The sequence below is a fragment of the Rana temporaria genome, chromosome 9, assembly GCF_905171775.1.
Source record: "Rana temporaria chromosome 9, aRanTem1.1, whole genome shotgun sequence".
NCBI classification, from domain to species: Eukaryota; Metazoa; Chordata; class Amphibia; order Anura; family Ranidae; genus Rana; species Rana temporaria.
The window spans coordinates 161,601,232-161,613,343 of NC_053497.1; the positions used below are offsets into that span (position 1 = coordinate 161,601,232).

General features: G+C 46.2%; 1 protein-coding gene across 2 annotated transcripts in view; it reads right to left on the reverse strand.

The window, feature by feature from the left end:
* The window catches only part of SCAI (suppressor of cancer cell invasion), a 1,073,481-nt gene that overhangs the window by 1,014,028 nt on the left and 47,341 nt on the right, over window positions 1-12,112 (reverse strand). For both annotated transcript variants that reach the window (XM_040324877.1, XM_040324876.1), the window contains exon 2: window positions 3,052-3,181. In XM_040324877.1, coding sequence (XP_040180811.1) covers window positions 3,052-3,155 — 104 coding nt within the window. In that variant the 5' untranslated portion in view covers window positions 3,156-3,181. The remainder of the gene's footprint in view (window positions 1-3,051; window positions 3,182-12,112) is intronic.

Sequence of the window (12,112 nt, forward strand, 5' to 3'; positions counted from 1 at the left end):
TTCCTCAAAAATGCCCAGGTCCAGATATCAAATTATCATTAGATTCCTACACTACAATGACAATACCCAGTGCCCTCCCCGAAATGACCCAAATTTTGATAAACTTTATAAAATTCGGCCACTACTCAATTATTTTTCCGAAATTTTCCCCCAGTTGTTTACCCCAGACCAAAACATATGCGTGGATGAGTCCCTTATAAAATTTTCTGGCAGGCTGGGCATAAAACAATTTATTCCCACCAAAAGGGCCCGCTATGGGGTGAAGCTCTATAAATTGTGTGACCGAGCCACAGGCTATACGTATGCCTTCAATGTATATGAAGGAAAGGACAGCCAGCTACACCCCCCTAATTGCCCAGACTACGTAGGAACCAGCGGGAAAATTGTTTGGCAACTCCTAAACCCCTAAAAGGGGAGACGGAGAGTTTACGAAATGAGGAAGTTCTGGCTGTGAAGTGGAGGGACAAAAGGGATGTGTACGTGCTTTCTACCATCCACAACAATACATTTGTTGAGATCAGAAGGAGGAATGGGCGAATCCAAAAGCCAACATGTATCCACGAATACAATAAATTCATGGGGGGTGTCGACTACAACGACCAAATGCTCGAACCCTACCTTTCCACAAGAAGATCATACCAGTGGTATAAGAAAGTTTCAATTTATTTGTTTAATTTGGCCATGTACAACACTTATGTGACATATCGGAAATCCATTCCAAGACCCAAATCCTACCTTTACTACCAGGAGGAAATCACCACTGCCCTTTTATACCCCAGCAACCCACCAGCAAACATTCAATCCGATGTGGTTAGCCAACTCTATGAGCGCCACTTTCCAGATAAACTCCCTCCCAGACCAACAGGCCAAAAACGCCAAAAAAGATGCCGGGTGTGCTCCAGAGGAGGAGTGAGAAGAGACACCACTTTTTATTGTGCCGAATGCCCTTCCCAACCAGGCCTCTGCGTAGTTGGCTGTTTCCGCCGTTATCATTCCTCACTAAATTAGTCACTTCCTGCCATTTACCTTTACACCCCTTATGCCTCTGCTTGCTCTGTAACTGACCCTGGCTTGTTATTTGACCACGGTTATGCCTACCAATTCTGTTTATACCTCTGCCCGATCTGGAACTGACCCTGGACCGTTTGACCATTCTTTTTGCCTGCCTCTTGGACTGATCTTTTACCCTGCCAGTGGACTAGTGGGATTCATAGCACAGGGGTCTCACATATGTGAGGGGCTCCAGAATTGTTTTTCTGAATGAAGAAAACAATTGTTTTTGTTTTCTCATCCTAGATTAGGGTCTGGTGAGGCTTCAAAGAGATTTGGGTGGGAGAAGCCTCTACCCCTGTCCCCATTCTGTCCTGAACGAGGTCATACTTCTGCCTGCTGCCTGTAGGACCTATGCCCTCATGCCTTTGCCTGTCGCATGAACTGAACACACCACATGGACCTGCCTACTACCAGGACCAATATTTTGGCACTGCTGACATTCTCTGCCTGCACTGACCCTGGACTGTATATGGACAGTATCCCTGCCTGTTGCCTGGACAATTGTGTTTGCTTTTGCAGACCAAGTCCCTGCCTGCTGCCTGGACCAGTGCTATCGTCCTGTGGAAAACTGCACTACTAAAACCACAGGTACATTTTTTGTTTACCCATTGCTTGGCATAATGTATTTTGGGGTGTAATTCTTTGCATGTGCATGCTATGTGTCCCTAGAACACCTATTGGTGTTCCTTGCATGTTGGGCCTCTGTATGTGGCCAGGCTGTGAAAAAGTCCCACATATGTGGTATTGCCATACTCAGGAGGAGTAGCAGAATGTATTTTGGGGTGTCATTTTTGCTATGTACATGCTATGTGTTGGCAATATCTTATAAATGGACAACTTTGCGTAAAAAAAAAATTGCGTTTTCATTTTTTTTCACATTTTCCAAAAACATCTGGAAAAAAATAAATCGTTCAAAAGACTCATTATGCCTCATAGATTATACGTTGGGGTGTTAGCTTTCCAAAATGGGGTCACTTTGTGGGCATTTCCATTGTCCAGGTGCTCCAGGGCCTTCAAAAGTGTAATAGGTAGTCAACAAGTTAGATGTGTAATTTATGCTCCTAGAACACCTGATGGTGCTCCCTGCATATTGGGCCTCTGTATGTGGCCAAGCTGTGAAAAATTCCCACACATGTGGTATCGCCATACTCAGGAGGAGTAGCAGAATGTATTTTCAGGTGTCATTTGTGGTATACACATGTCATGTGAGAGAAATAACCTATTACAATGACAATTTTGTGAGGGGGGAAAAAAATAAAATAAAATAAATATTCATTTGCAAAGAATTGTGGGAAAAAATTACAACATCAAAAACCTCATCATGCATCTTACTAAATACCTTGTAATGTCTACTTTCTAAAAAGGGGTCATTTGGGGGGTATTTGTACTTTCCTGGCTTGTTAGGGTCTCAAGAATTGATAGGCCACCGGTATAAAAGAGGAGTGATAATTTTTTTTATGATTTGCACCATAGCTTGTAGACTCTCTAACTTTCACAAACAGCAAAGAAAATCCACTAATTTGGGTTATTTTTACCAAAGATATGTAGAGATGTAGCAGTATAAATTGTGGCCAAAATTTATGAAGAAAAATTAATCATTTGCTAAATTTTAATCGCATAAACTAAGAAAATTCGTATTTTTTTCTAAATTTTCCATCTTTTTTCATTTATAGCGCAAAAAATAAAGTCCAGAGGTGATCAAATACCACCAAAAGAAAGCTCTGTTGGTATGAAAAAAAGGACAAAAAATTAATTTGGGTACAATGTTGTATGACTGAGTAATTGACATTCAAAGTGTGAGAGCGCTGAAAGCTGAAAATTGGTCCGGGAACGAAGGGGGTTTAAGTGCCCAGTAAGCAAGTGGTTAAAAAAGGTGCACATACTGTAGATTGTAATCCAACGAAAATGAGATTGGTGTTCAAAAAATAAATAAATAAAACAAATCCACACCAAGAACATATTTATGCTTTTGACGCTCTAAACTTGTGCGATACTAACCTCAGGCCATTGAAGAGCTGTTTGGACTTATCAAGCAAGTAGCAGAAATCAGTGACAGTTTTTCTCTCCACCTGAGGGATGTCCTCATCGTTAGCAACTGACATTGCTCAGATTTATATTGCACTTTACCCTGAAAGAAATACAATTTCACAATCAGTTTTTTTTTACTACGATACTCAAAACACAAATCTTTAAAACCAGTTGCGGATTGCCTACCACAGATTTACTGCGGCAGGGCGGCCGCTCTGCACCAGATCACGTACCTAGGGAACACAGTTAACCCTTTGATCGTCCGATTTTAGCCCCTTCCCTGCTATTGTCATTAATACAGCGACAGTGTATATTTAACACTGATTACGGCATTAATGTCACTGGTGCCCATGAAGTGTCAAAAGCATCAGTAAGTAGGGTGAGTGTCAAATTTAATCGCTGCATCGCGATTTGGGTGTCCCCAATGCGGCACTGATGCATGCGATGTCCGCAGTCTCTGACCATCTCCTGTACCATGTCCGCAGTCTCTGACCATCTCCTGTACCATGTCCGCAGTCTCTGACCATCTCCTTTAACTACTAGCCGACCGTCATTCTGGTCTTTGGGCAGCAATATGGTCCGGGGGTTAAGTGGTTAAGTTGTCTTCTGTGTTTAGACTTTGCTACATGCAGGAAGTATTACTGTGTTTTTTTTTTTTTTTTTTAGTACTTACATTTTTTTTCGATGAAAGCCATGCGCACTTGCACTGGAATCGTGATGCATCGCCGAATCTAATTGAATCGTTGGCATGATAATCTTAATCGAATCGTGAGGCCAGTGAAGACGCGCACCCCTATGAGTAAGGTGTCAAATTTGTCAGCCACAATATTGCAGTCCCGCTATAAGTTGCTGATCGGCACCATTACTACTAAAAATATAACAGTTTGTAGCTATTATTACTTTTGCACAAACCCATCACTATACATGTATTGTGATTTTTTTTTGGCCTAAATTGATGAAGAAATGTAATTTTTTTTTTTATTTTATTGGCAAGATTTTATAACAAAGTAAAAAAAAAAAAAAAAAAAAAATAGGATTTTTTGTACTCACCGTAAAATCCCTTTCTCTGACGTCCATGGATGGACACAGCACCCACCCCTCCTTTTTTTTAGGTTTGTACTGCTTGTTACGAACTGAGGCTGCATACTGCAGGGAGGAGGGTTATGTCTGAAGGGACCGCCCCCTGGGCGGGGCTGTTCAACTGTTAATGTAACATGTATTTAATTATCTAACAGAGTTGAACAGTCCCGCCCAGGGGGCGGTCCCTCCAGACATAACCCTCCTCCCTGCAGTATGCAGCCTCAGTTCGTAACAAGCAGTACAAACCTAAAAAATAAAAAAAAGGAGGGGTGGGTGCTGTGTCAGTCCATGGACGTCAGAGAAAAGGATTTTACGGCGAGTACAAAAAAATCCTATTTTCTTAGTCCATGGACGGACACAGCTCCTTAAATCTTGACAAGCAGTGTCAAAAAGGAGGGGTGGGAACAGTATCCGTAAAACCAATTTTAACTTCACCCCAAAATAAGCAGAGCTTCTCAACAGAGGAGGTGCAACAGTAAACAGCTGCCTGCAAAACCTAGCATCCGAAAGAAGCATCAGAAGATGCACTCACAGCAACCATGTAAAATCTGGAAAAAGTGTGATCGGACGACCAAGTCACCGCCCCGCACACCTGTGACGCATAATGGTCGGAAAACCCAGAAAGCACCAATTGCCATAGTCGAAAGTGCAGTTACCGGAAAAAAGGACGCCCGGCCCCTAAGAGCATAGGTCTGTATGACAGCCTGCCTGATCCACCGAGAAATGGTGGTCAACAAGATCGCCAGGCCCTTTTGTGGACTAGACACCGACACAAAAGGAGTGTCAGATCTCCGAAATGGTACACCAGCAAAGCGCATACCACGTCTAAAAGTAGGAAACACAACCTCCTTAGGATGCGCCGGCCGAGGACAAAAGGATGGAAGAACAAAGTCATCATTCAGGGGAAAGGCCGAAACCACCTTCAGAAACACCACCACGTAATCCTAATGAAGGATCAAGCATGGCGACTTGCAAGGCAAGACCGTCAACTCAGAAACCCTTCTGACAGAAGTAATGGCCACTAAAAATGCCACCTTCCGAGTGTCAAGAGAAGAATCTCTCTGATGTTTCCAAAAAGGAAGGTTCCTGAAGAACCGAGAGCACCAGAGTACAAACTCATGGGGGAACTGGTGAACCAAGAGGGGGAAGTATATGACAAACCCCTAGCACAAAAAGGTACCCACCAGGGAATGGGCCGCAAAAGGCCACTGAGAAAAAACAAGGCCAAGGCTGAAAACTGCCCCCAAAGGGTGCTTAAGGCAATTTTTAGATCCATTCGAATCTGTAAGAAACAGCAAGACTCTGGACACCAAGTATGTCTGTGGACGTCACCCCATCTCTTCGCACAAAGAGACACAAGCCTTCTAGGTGCGATGGTAAATCCTCCTGGAAGGAGACTACCTTGCTTTCAGCATGGGTGAGATGACCGAGGCGGATAAACCCCGGTCTCTTAAAGTCTGGCTTCCAACAGCCATGTACCACAGAAGGAAGTATGGGACCTTGAGACAGAAGGTCCTCCCGCCCTGGCAACTGCCAGGGTAGATCCTTCACCAGGCGCCCGAGATCGGTGTACCAAGGACGCCAAGGCCAATCTGAAGTGATTAGAACCATTGGGATCCCCTCAGCTGCTCCACAGAGTGGAGGCCAAGGAAGCAACTACAATGGAGGAAAGACAAAGTAGCCTATACAGACCCCACAGGGCCACAAACGCGTCCGACGTGTCCGTACAGGGATCACTAGACCTGGCCACGAACTTGACACCTTGTGGTCGAGACGAGCGGCCAGGAGATTCATGCCCTGTGAAGTATCGCCTCCTGCAAGGGAGCTGAAACACCTCCAAGTACAGAGACCAGTCGCCATGGTCCAGCATCTGGCGACTCCGGTAGTCCACCTGCCAGTATACCTGATGGTAGACCGAAGCCACGGCCGTGGCGTTGCCCGGCTGAATCCAGATCGGGCGACCCTTCAACCTCCTCGACCATGAGGAGAGGCATAGCCTGATCACCCAAAGTACTAGGACATTGATCGGTAGACAGGAGTCCAGTGACCCTGGGCCGACTGAACCCACCAGGCAATCCCCTCAACCCGTGAGGCTGGCGACTGTCATAATCACCGTCCACTGAACGGGAAGAAACTACTTCCCGGACCAAAGAGTCGGGGATCCCAGCCACCAATTCAGAGAGACTGAGTAGGTGGCTCACCAGATCTGATGATCCAGAGACAAAAGAGATTTGTACCACTTGGACAGGATCTCCCACAAGAACACACAAGTGTGGAACTGGGCATACAGTACCGCCTCGAAGGAGGCTACCAACAGGCCCAGGACTCGCATGCAAAATGGAGAAATTACCGATTGCATGAAGCCAACACCCTCACTGTAGACTGAAGAGTCTGCAATTTCTCCATAGGAAGAAAAACCTTCACCACGAGGAGTCCGCATCAACCCTAGGTACTCCAAAGACTGAGACGGAACCAGGACCGACTTCAAAATGTTTAACACCCATCCGAATTTCAGGGTGGGTCCACAATGGCTATAGACACATCCTCCATGAATTCTGAGCCAGAAGCTGCTCTCAGAAAAAGGGCGTCCAAGCAGCCCTTGATGGCAAAGCCTCGCTGTCCCAGCAAAGCTAGGATAAGTGCGAGCACCCTGGTGAAAACTCTTGGTGCTGACGCTAGATCAAAAGGAAGGGACACAAACTGACAGTGGACCTCCCGAATCGCGAAGCACAGAATCTGTGACTTGCGCAAAATGGGGCATGTATGTAGGGCCGAAACAACTAATCGAATAATCGACAACTAATCGATTATGAAATTAATCGATTACAATTTTCATAAACGATTAATCGGCCAGTAACATAATGGGGTTAAAACAACTAAAATTAGCCCTTTATAGTACAAAAAAGCAAATCGCTACTGTAAATATTACTTTCACTGTCCCACAGTAAAAAAATGAAACCCTTACAGTAGCGATTTTTTGCTCTTTTTGTGCTTATTTTTGTTTTTTTAACCCCATTATGTTACTAAACATCTCAGGCCTGGGTTCACACCTTTGTTTTTTGGTGCTTTTTGCAGAAACACACTACAGTTCATTTACATGTTTTCCTATGGGACACGTTCACATCCATGATTTTTTTTCAGCTGCTGCGTATTTGGAAAGGGCAAGGACTTTTTACCGCAAAACGGTGCCATTTAGTTTTTTTTGGTTTAATATACTTCAATGGAGAAGGTGCAGAAAAGCATGCAAGTGTTTTTTGCAGCAATTTGTGTTTTGTAATCTGCCCAACAACAAATTGGCCCAAAAAAATTTAAATGTGTTTTTTTTTTTTATTAAGGCTATTATCTGATGGGACGTACTAAACTGCATATTGGAATGATGGGATGATTGGATTATTGGCTGCAATACTGAGAACTCTCACTAGATGTCAGTGCACTAATATATATATATATATATATATATATATTTCCTGTGCAAAATTACATCCTGCTTTTTCCCCCCCCGAGCAAGGTAATTTTGCCCTTTATTTGAGATGGCGCCTCCACGTAGAAAAAAAAAAAAGAAAAAACAATTTCAATCTCTGAGATGGAGATAATGCTGGCGGCACTCACTCGCCATACTGCTGTGCTGTATGGTGCCCAGTGGAAGAATACCACCACAGCCCAAAGGAGGGCAATCTTTGATGCCATCACTTTAGACGTGAATGCGCTGGGCAATGAGGAGAGGACCTGGGACGAAATACAGAAAAAGTTAAACGACATGCGGCGTCGGGTCCGGGACAAAATGGTCTTAATACGCAAGCATACCAGGGGCACAGGAGGAGGACCAGCCTGCCCTTTACGTTTAAATGCGGAGGAGGAGGTGATTGCCCAAAATTTCGCGCTGGAGCAGGTGAAGGGAGTCCCAGGTTATGATTCCACTGTTGGGGACTTGGGGACAGGTAAGTGTGTTTTATCTCATATTTGCTGTGTATCAAGGGAGGGGGTAGAAGTGAACATATGAGGGGGGTAGAAGGGAACATGTAACAAGTGTGTTTTTTCTCATATTTGCTGTGTATCATGGGAGGGGGTAGAAGGGAACATGTGAGGGGGTAGAAGGGAACATGTGACAAGTGTGTGGCTCCAGCAACATGTGTTTTTTTGTGTCATCCACAGATGTTGAGGATGAAGCTGGGCCGTCGTCGGCTGCAGGGCGACCCACGCCATCCCCACATCATCATGGGGTCCAGTCAACCCCCATGCAAGTCCTTGGTATGTTGGTGGAGGAGGAGAGCGCCCATAGTCCATCTATGGAGGAGGAAGTGGTGGAGGAGTCGATTGACCTCCACCAGGAGGCCTCTTTATACCTCCAGGAGGATCCCACCATCCCTGACCTCCCCACCACCCCCCCCCGACCATAACGTCATCCCCCTCCAGGGCAAGCCCCTCCAGTGTCCCTCCCACCATTGTCTCACCATTGTCGCCCCCTCCAGTGTCCCTACCACCAGTGTGACCCCCTCCCCTTCTTCTCCCTCAGTACGGGCCCCAGCCTCTCCTCCCACTAAGGCTCTTTCCAAAACGAGGGGTGTACCCTCCAGCCTCCGAGAAGGGCTGCAGGAACAGGCCCGGCAGACCCGCCATATAGGGGCCATGGTGGGTGATTTGAGGCGGGTGGCGGACAGCCTGGCATCCTCCTCTGTGCAGCAGGCCCTCACCCTGCATGCCGACCGGGGGAAAAGAGACAGAGAGCCTGCAGGAAGTCAGCGCGAACTGTGGAGCCATGGTCACCTGCATGGTAAAGCAGCAGGGCGCCACCGCTTTGCTCACAGCGGAGGTGAGCAGGTTGGCAGGTGCGGTGGAGGCCAACACTGATGCTGTGCGGGAGGAGGGACGAAACCGGCGGCAACAAAGGAACACTACCACCCGGCAGCTGCGGATGTTGGCACAAACCAACATTGTGCTCACCCGCCTGGCCAACGCCATGGAGGGCAGGCAGGCACCACCTGCCAGGAGTGAGGAAGTAGGGGATGCTGCTCCTCCCCCCTCCATCCCCACCCCATGCTCCATCCCCACCCCAGGCTCCACTACGCCGACTGAGGAGCCAGAGCCGGGGCACCCTTGGCACAAGGATGTCGAAAAAAAAAAAAATTCCTGTCCCTTTTATTTATTTTTTTACATATCCCTTGGTGCTCAGATAAGGAGCTTTTTCTATTTAGTTTGATTATGCTCATATGATTTTTTTTGGGGGGGGATATTTATTTTTTTCTCAGATTATGAGCTTTTATATTTTTTAGTTATGCTCAAAGTTTGAGTTTTTATTTTATTTTGTAGTCCCTACACACGGTGAGGAGTGTATACTACAGTGTGACTGGTGTGTGAATGGGGGGGGGGGGTGTCACTCCTGCTGGAAAAGGGGTGTCACCCTCTGCCATGTGAAAGGTGTATGAATGGACAGCAACATAATTGGAGCCTTGACGCGGCGTTGCTGCTCCCTAATACCATGGGGTATCCTTGGGTCCAATCCAATTTTGGGTGCATGTGGGGTGTGTGTGCTAGGGAACACAGTGGTGTGCCCGCGTGCATTCTACTTGTGACATGATTAATGTGTGTTTAACGTGAAAAGAGACGTTCCACGAGACCACTCCTGACTGCTCTTCCCTCAGTAGACCGGGTAGAGTTTCTTGGGGGGGGGGGGGATTGTGTGGTTGGGGGGGTCAGGTCACCACGTAGGTCAATCTGCAGGCCCTTTCTCTCTGCAAAGTTGTGCAGAATGCAACATGCACAGATGATCTGGCACACAAAGTTTGGGGAATACAACAGGGTACCCCCAGACTTATCCAGGCATCTGAAACGTGACTTCAGGATGCCAAATGTGCGCTCCACCACTGCACGGGTACGTGCGTGTGCTTCGTTATATCTTTCCTCTCCTGGGGTTTGGGGGTTCCGGAATGGGGTCATTAGATGAGGTCCCAGTGCATATGCCGCGTCACCTGGAAGGGAAAAGACAGGAAGATGTTAGTCATGCATGTGCCCCTCGTGAGGTCTGCATCATGGGGGGGGGGGGGCAGTCATACCTGACACCCATGTCACTCACCAACCAGCCAGCTGTCCCCATACATGTTCTGTTCAAATTCTGTTGGGATGCTGCTCTGACGGAATATGAAGCGGTCATGGCAGGACCCAGGGGGGTTTGGCACGTACGTGCCATATGAGGCCATGGGCATCCACTATTACCTGGACATTGATGGAATGCCAATGCTTCCGATTACAGTATGTGCTCGGTCTCACGGGGGGGGCTGTAGTGCCACATGGGTGCAATCAATGGCGCCGATGGTGCATGGGAATCTTGCAATTTGATAGAAATCTGTCACTGCCCTCTGCCGCAGGTCCTCCTGGGTGGGTTTGATGAATTGATTCGCCATGCGTCTCAGGATTGCAGGAATAACCTGGTGAACACATCTGCTCATGGAGGATTGTGACATCCCAGCCACCATTCCACCTGTGCGCTGAAAAGAGCCAGTGGCCAGGAAATGCCTGGCTGGTGATGTCATCATGCAGGATTGTGGCTAATTCCAGGATGACTTCAGGGCTGAATCTAAACATGCGATACACCTCCGAATCCCCCATGGCAAAGATGTTCCTGCGCACTCGGTATATCCTCTCCTGTGCCCTCCTACGAGTCGGTTCACTCAGTAGTATTGCTAGAACCATAGCTGCCCCTGGCATGTTGGCACACAGATGTGAGGTCCAGAAAGTGTGGGTGCTCTGCTTGCTCAGCTCGTCCGTAACGGTGCTGCTGTAGTGGCTCTCCGGCTGACCTGTGGACATCTGTTGCCAAGTTGCCCCTGCTTTTATGAGGAGAAATTTTGCCCTGGCCAAACAGCTTGCGCGCTTGGTGTGCAAACTGCGCCTCACACGCGCAGGTTTTTGAATCAGCGTTCGTTCCTCATTTGCATATTTGTTGAGGAAAAACAATGAGAGCGCAAGTTGCACCCTGCGCAAAAATGCACATTACATGCGCCGCGGCAGAGAAACTGCGTCCGTGGAAAAATGCCTAATTTCAGGCTTAGCTTGTTTTCTGGGTCATCTGCATATTTGCCTGGGCGCAAATCAGTACTTGCGCGGCGCATATCGCGATTGCGCACGCGCAAGTCGTACCTGAATATGTTATTTCTCAAAATATGTTATTCATTCCTGCCGTGATTGATACAATGTTGAAGCAGTTGCTAATGTTTAACTGTTCACTTGCTGTTTTTTTAACAGGATCATAGTAAATTATACTGAATTAATGGAAAAATTAAATTTGACCTGTTTTTGATGGAAATATGGGTAGAATTATTATGTTAACTCCTGACAATTAACATATTTAACCCATTACCGATATGAATATGCATATAATTATTAAGGGGATTATGGTGGAATATTGTTCTAAATATACATAGGAATATATTAAACCCATTTCTGATAATAAGCATATAATTATTTTTCTACAAGGGGATTATGGGTGGAATAATGGTTATAAAAATATACATAGGAATATTTTAAATCCATTTCTGATAATATGCATCTAATTATATTGATTGGTTTGCGCAAATGTTATAGCGTACAATTTTTTTTACAGCGAATAGTGCTATAAAAATGCACCGATTACTGTGAAATGACACTGGCAGAGAAGGGTTTAATCACTAGGTGGCGCTGAATTGGTTAAGTGTGTCCTAGGGAGTGATTCTAACTGCTAGGGGGCATGGCTACGAGTGACACGTCACTGATAGCTGCTCCCGATGAGAGGGAACAGACAATCAGTGACAATGCAAAATGAAGGGGAATACTTGGACAGCCGCACTCCAACAAATATTTGTTTCTTTTATTGTAAAGGTAAAAATCACAAGATACATGCCACAGCAAAACCAGGTACAAGTTGACGCATTGCACATTAAAACTTAGGGCTTTATCATAGCTAACCAGCTTTTTTACA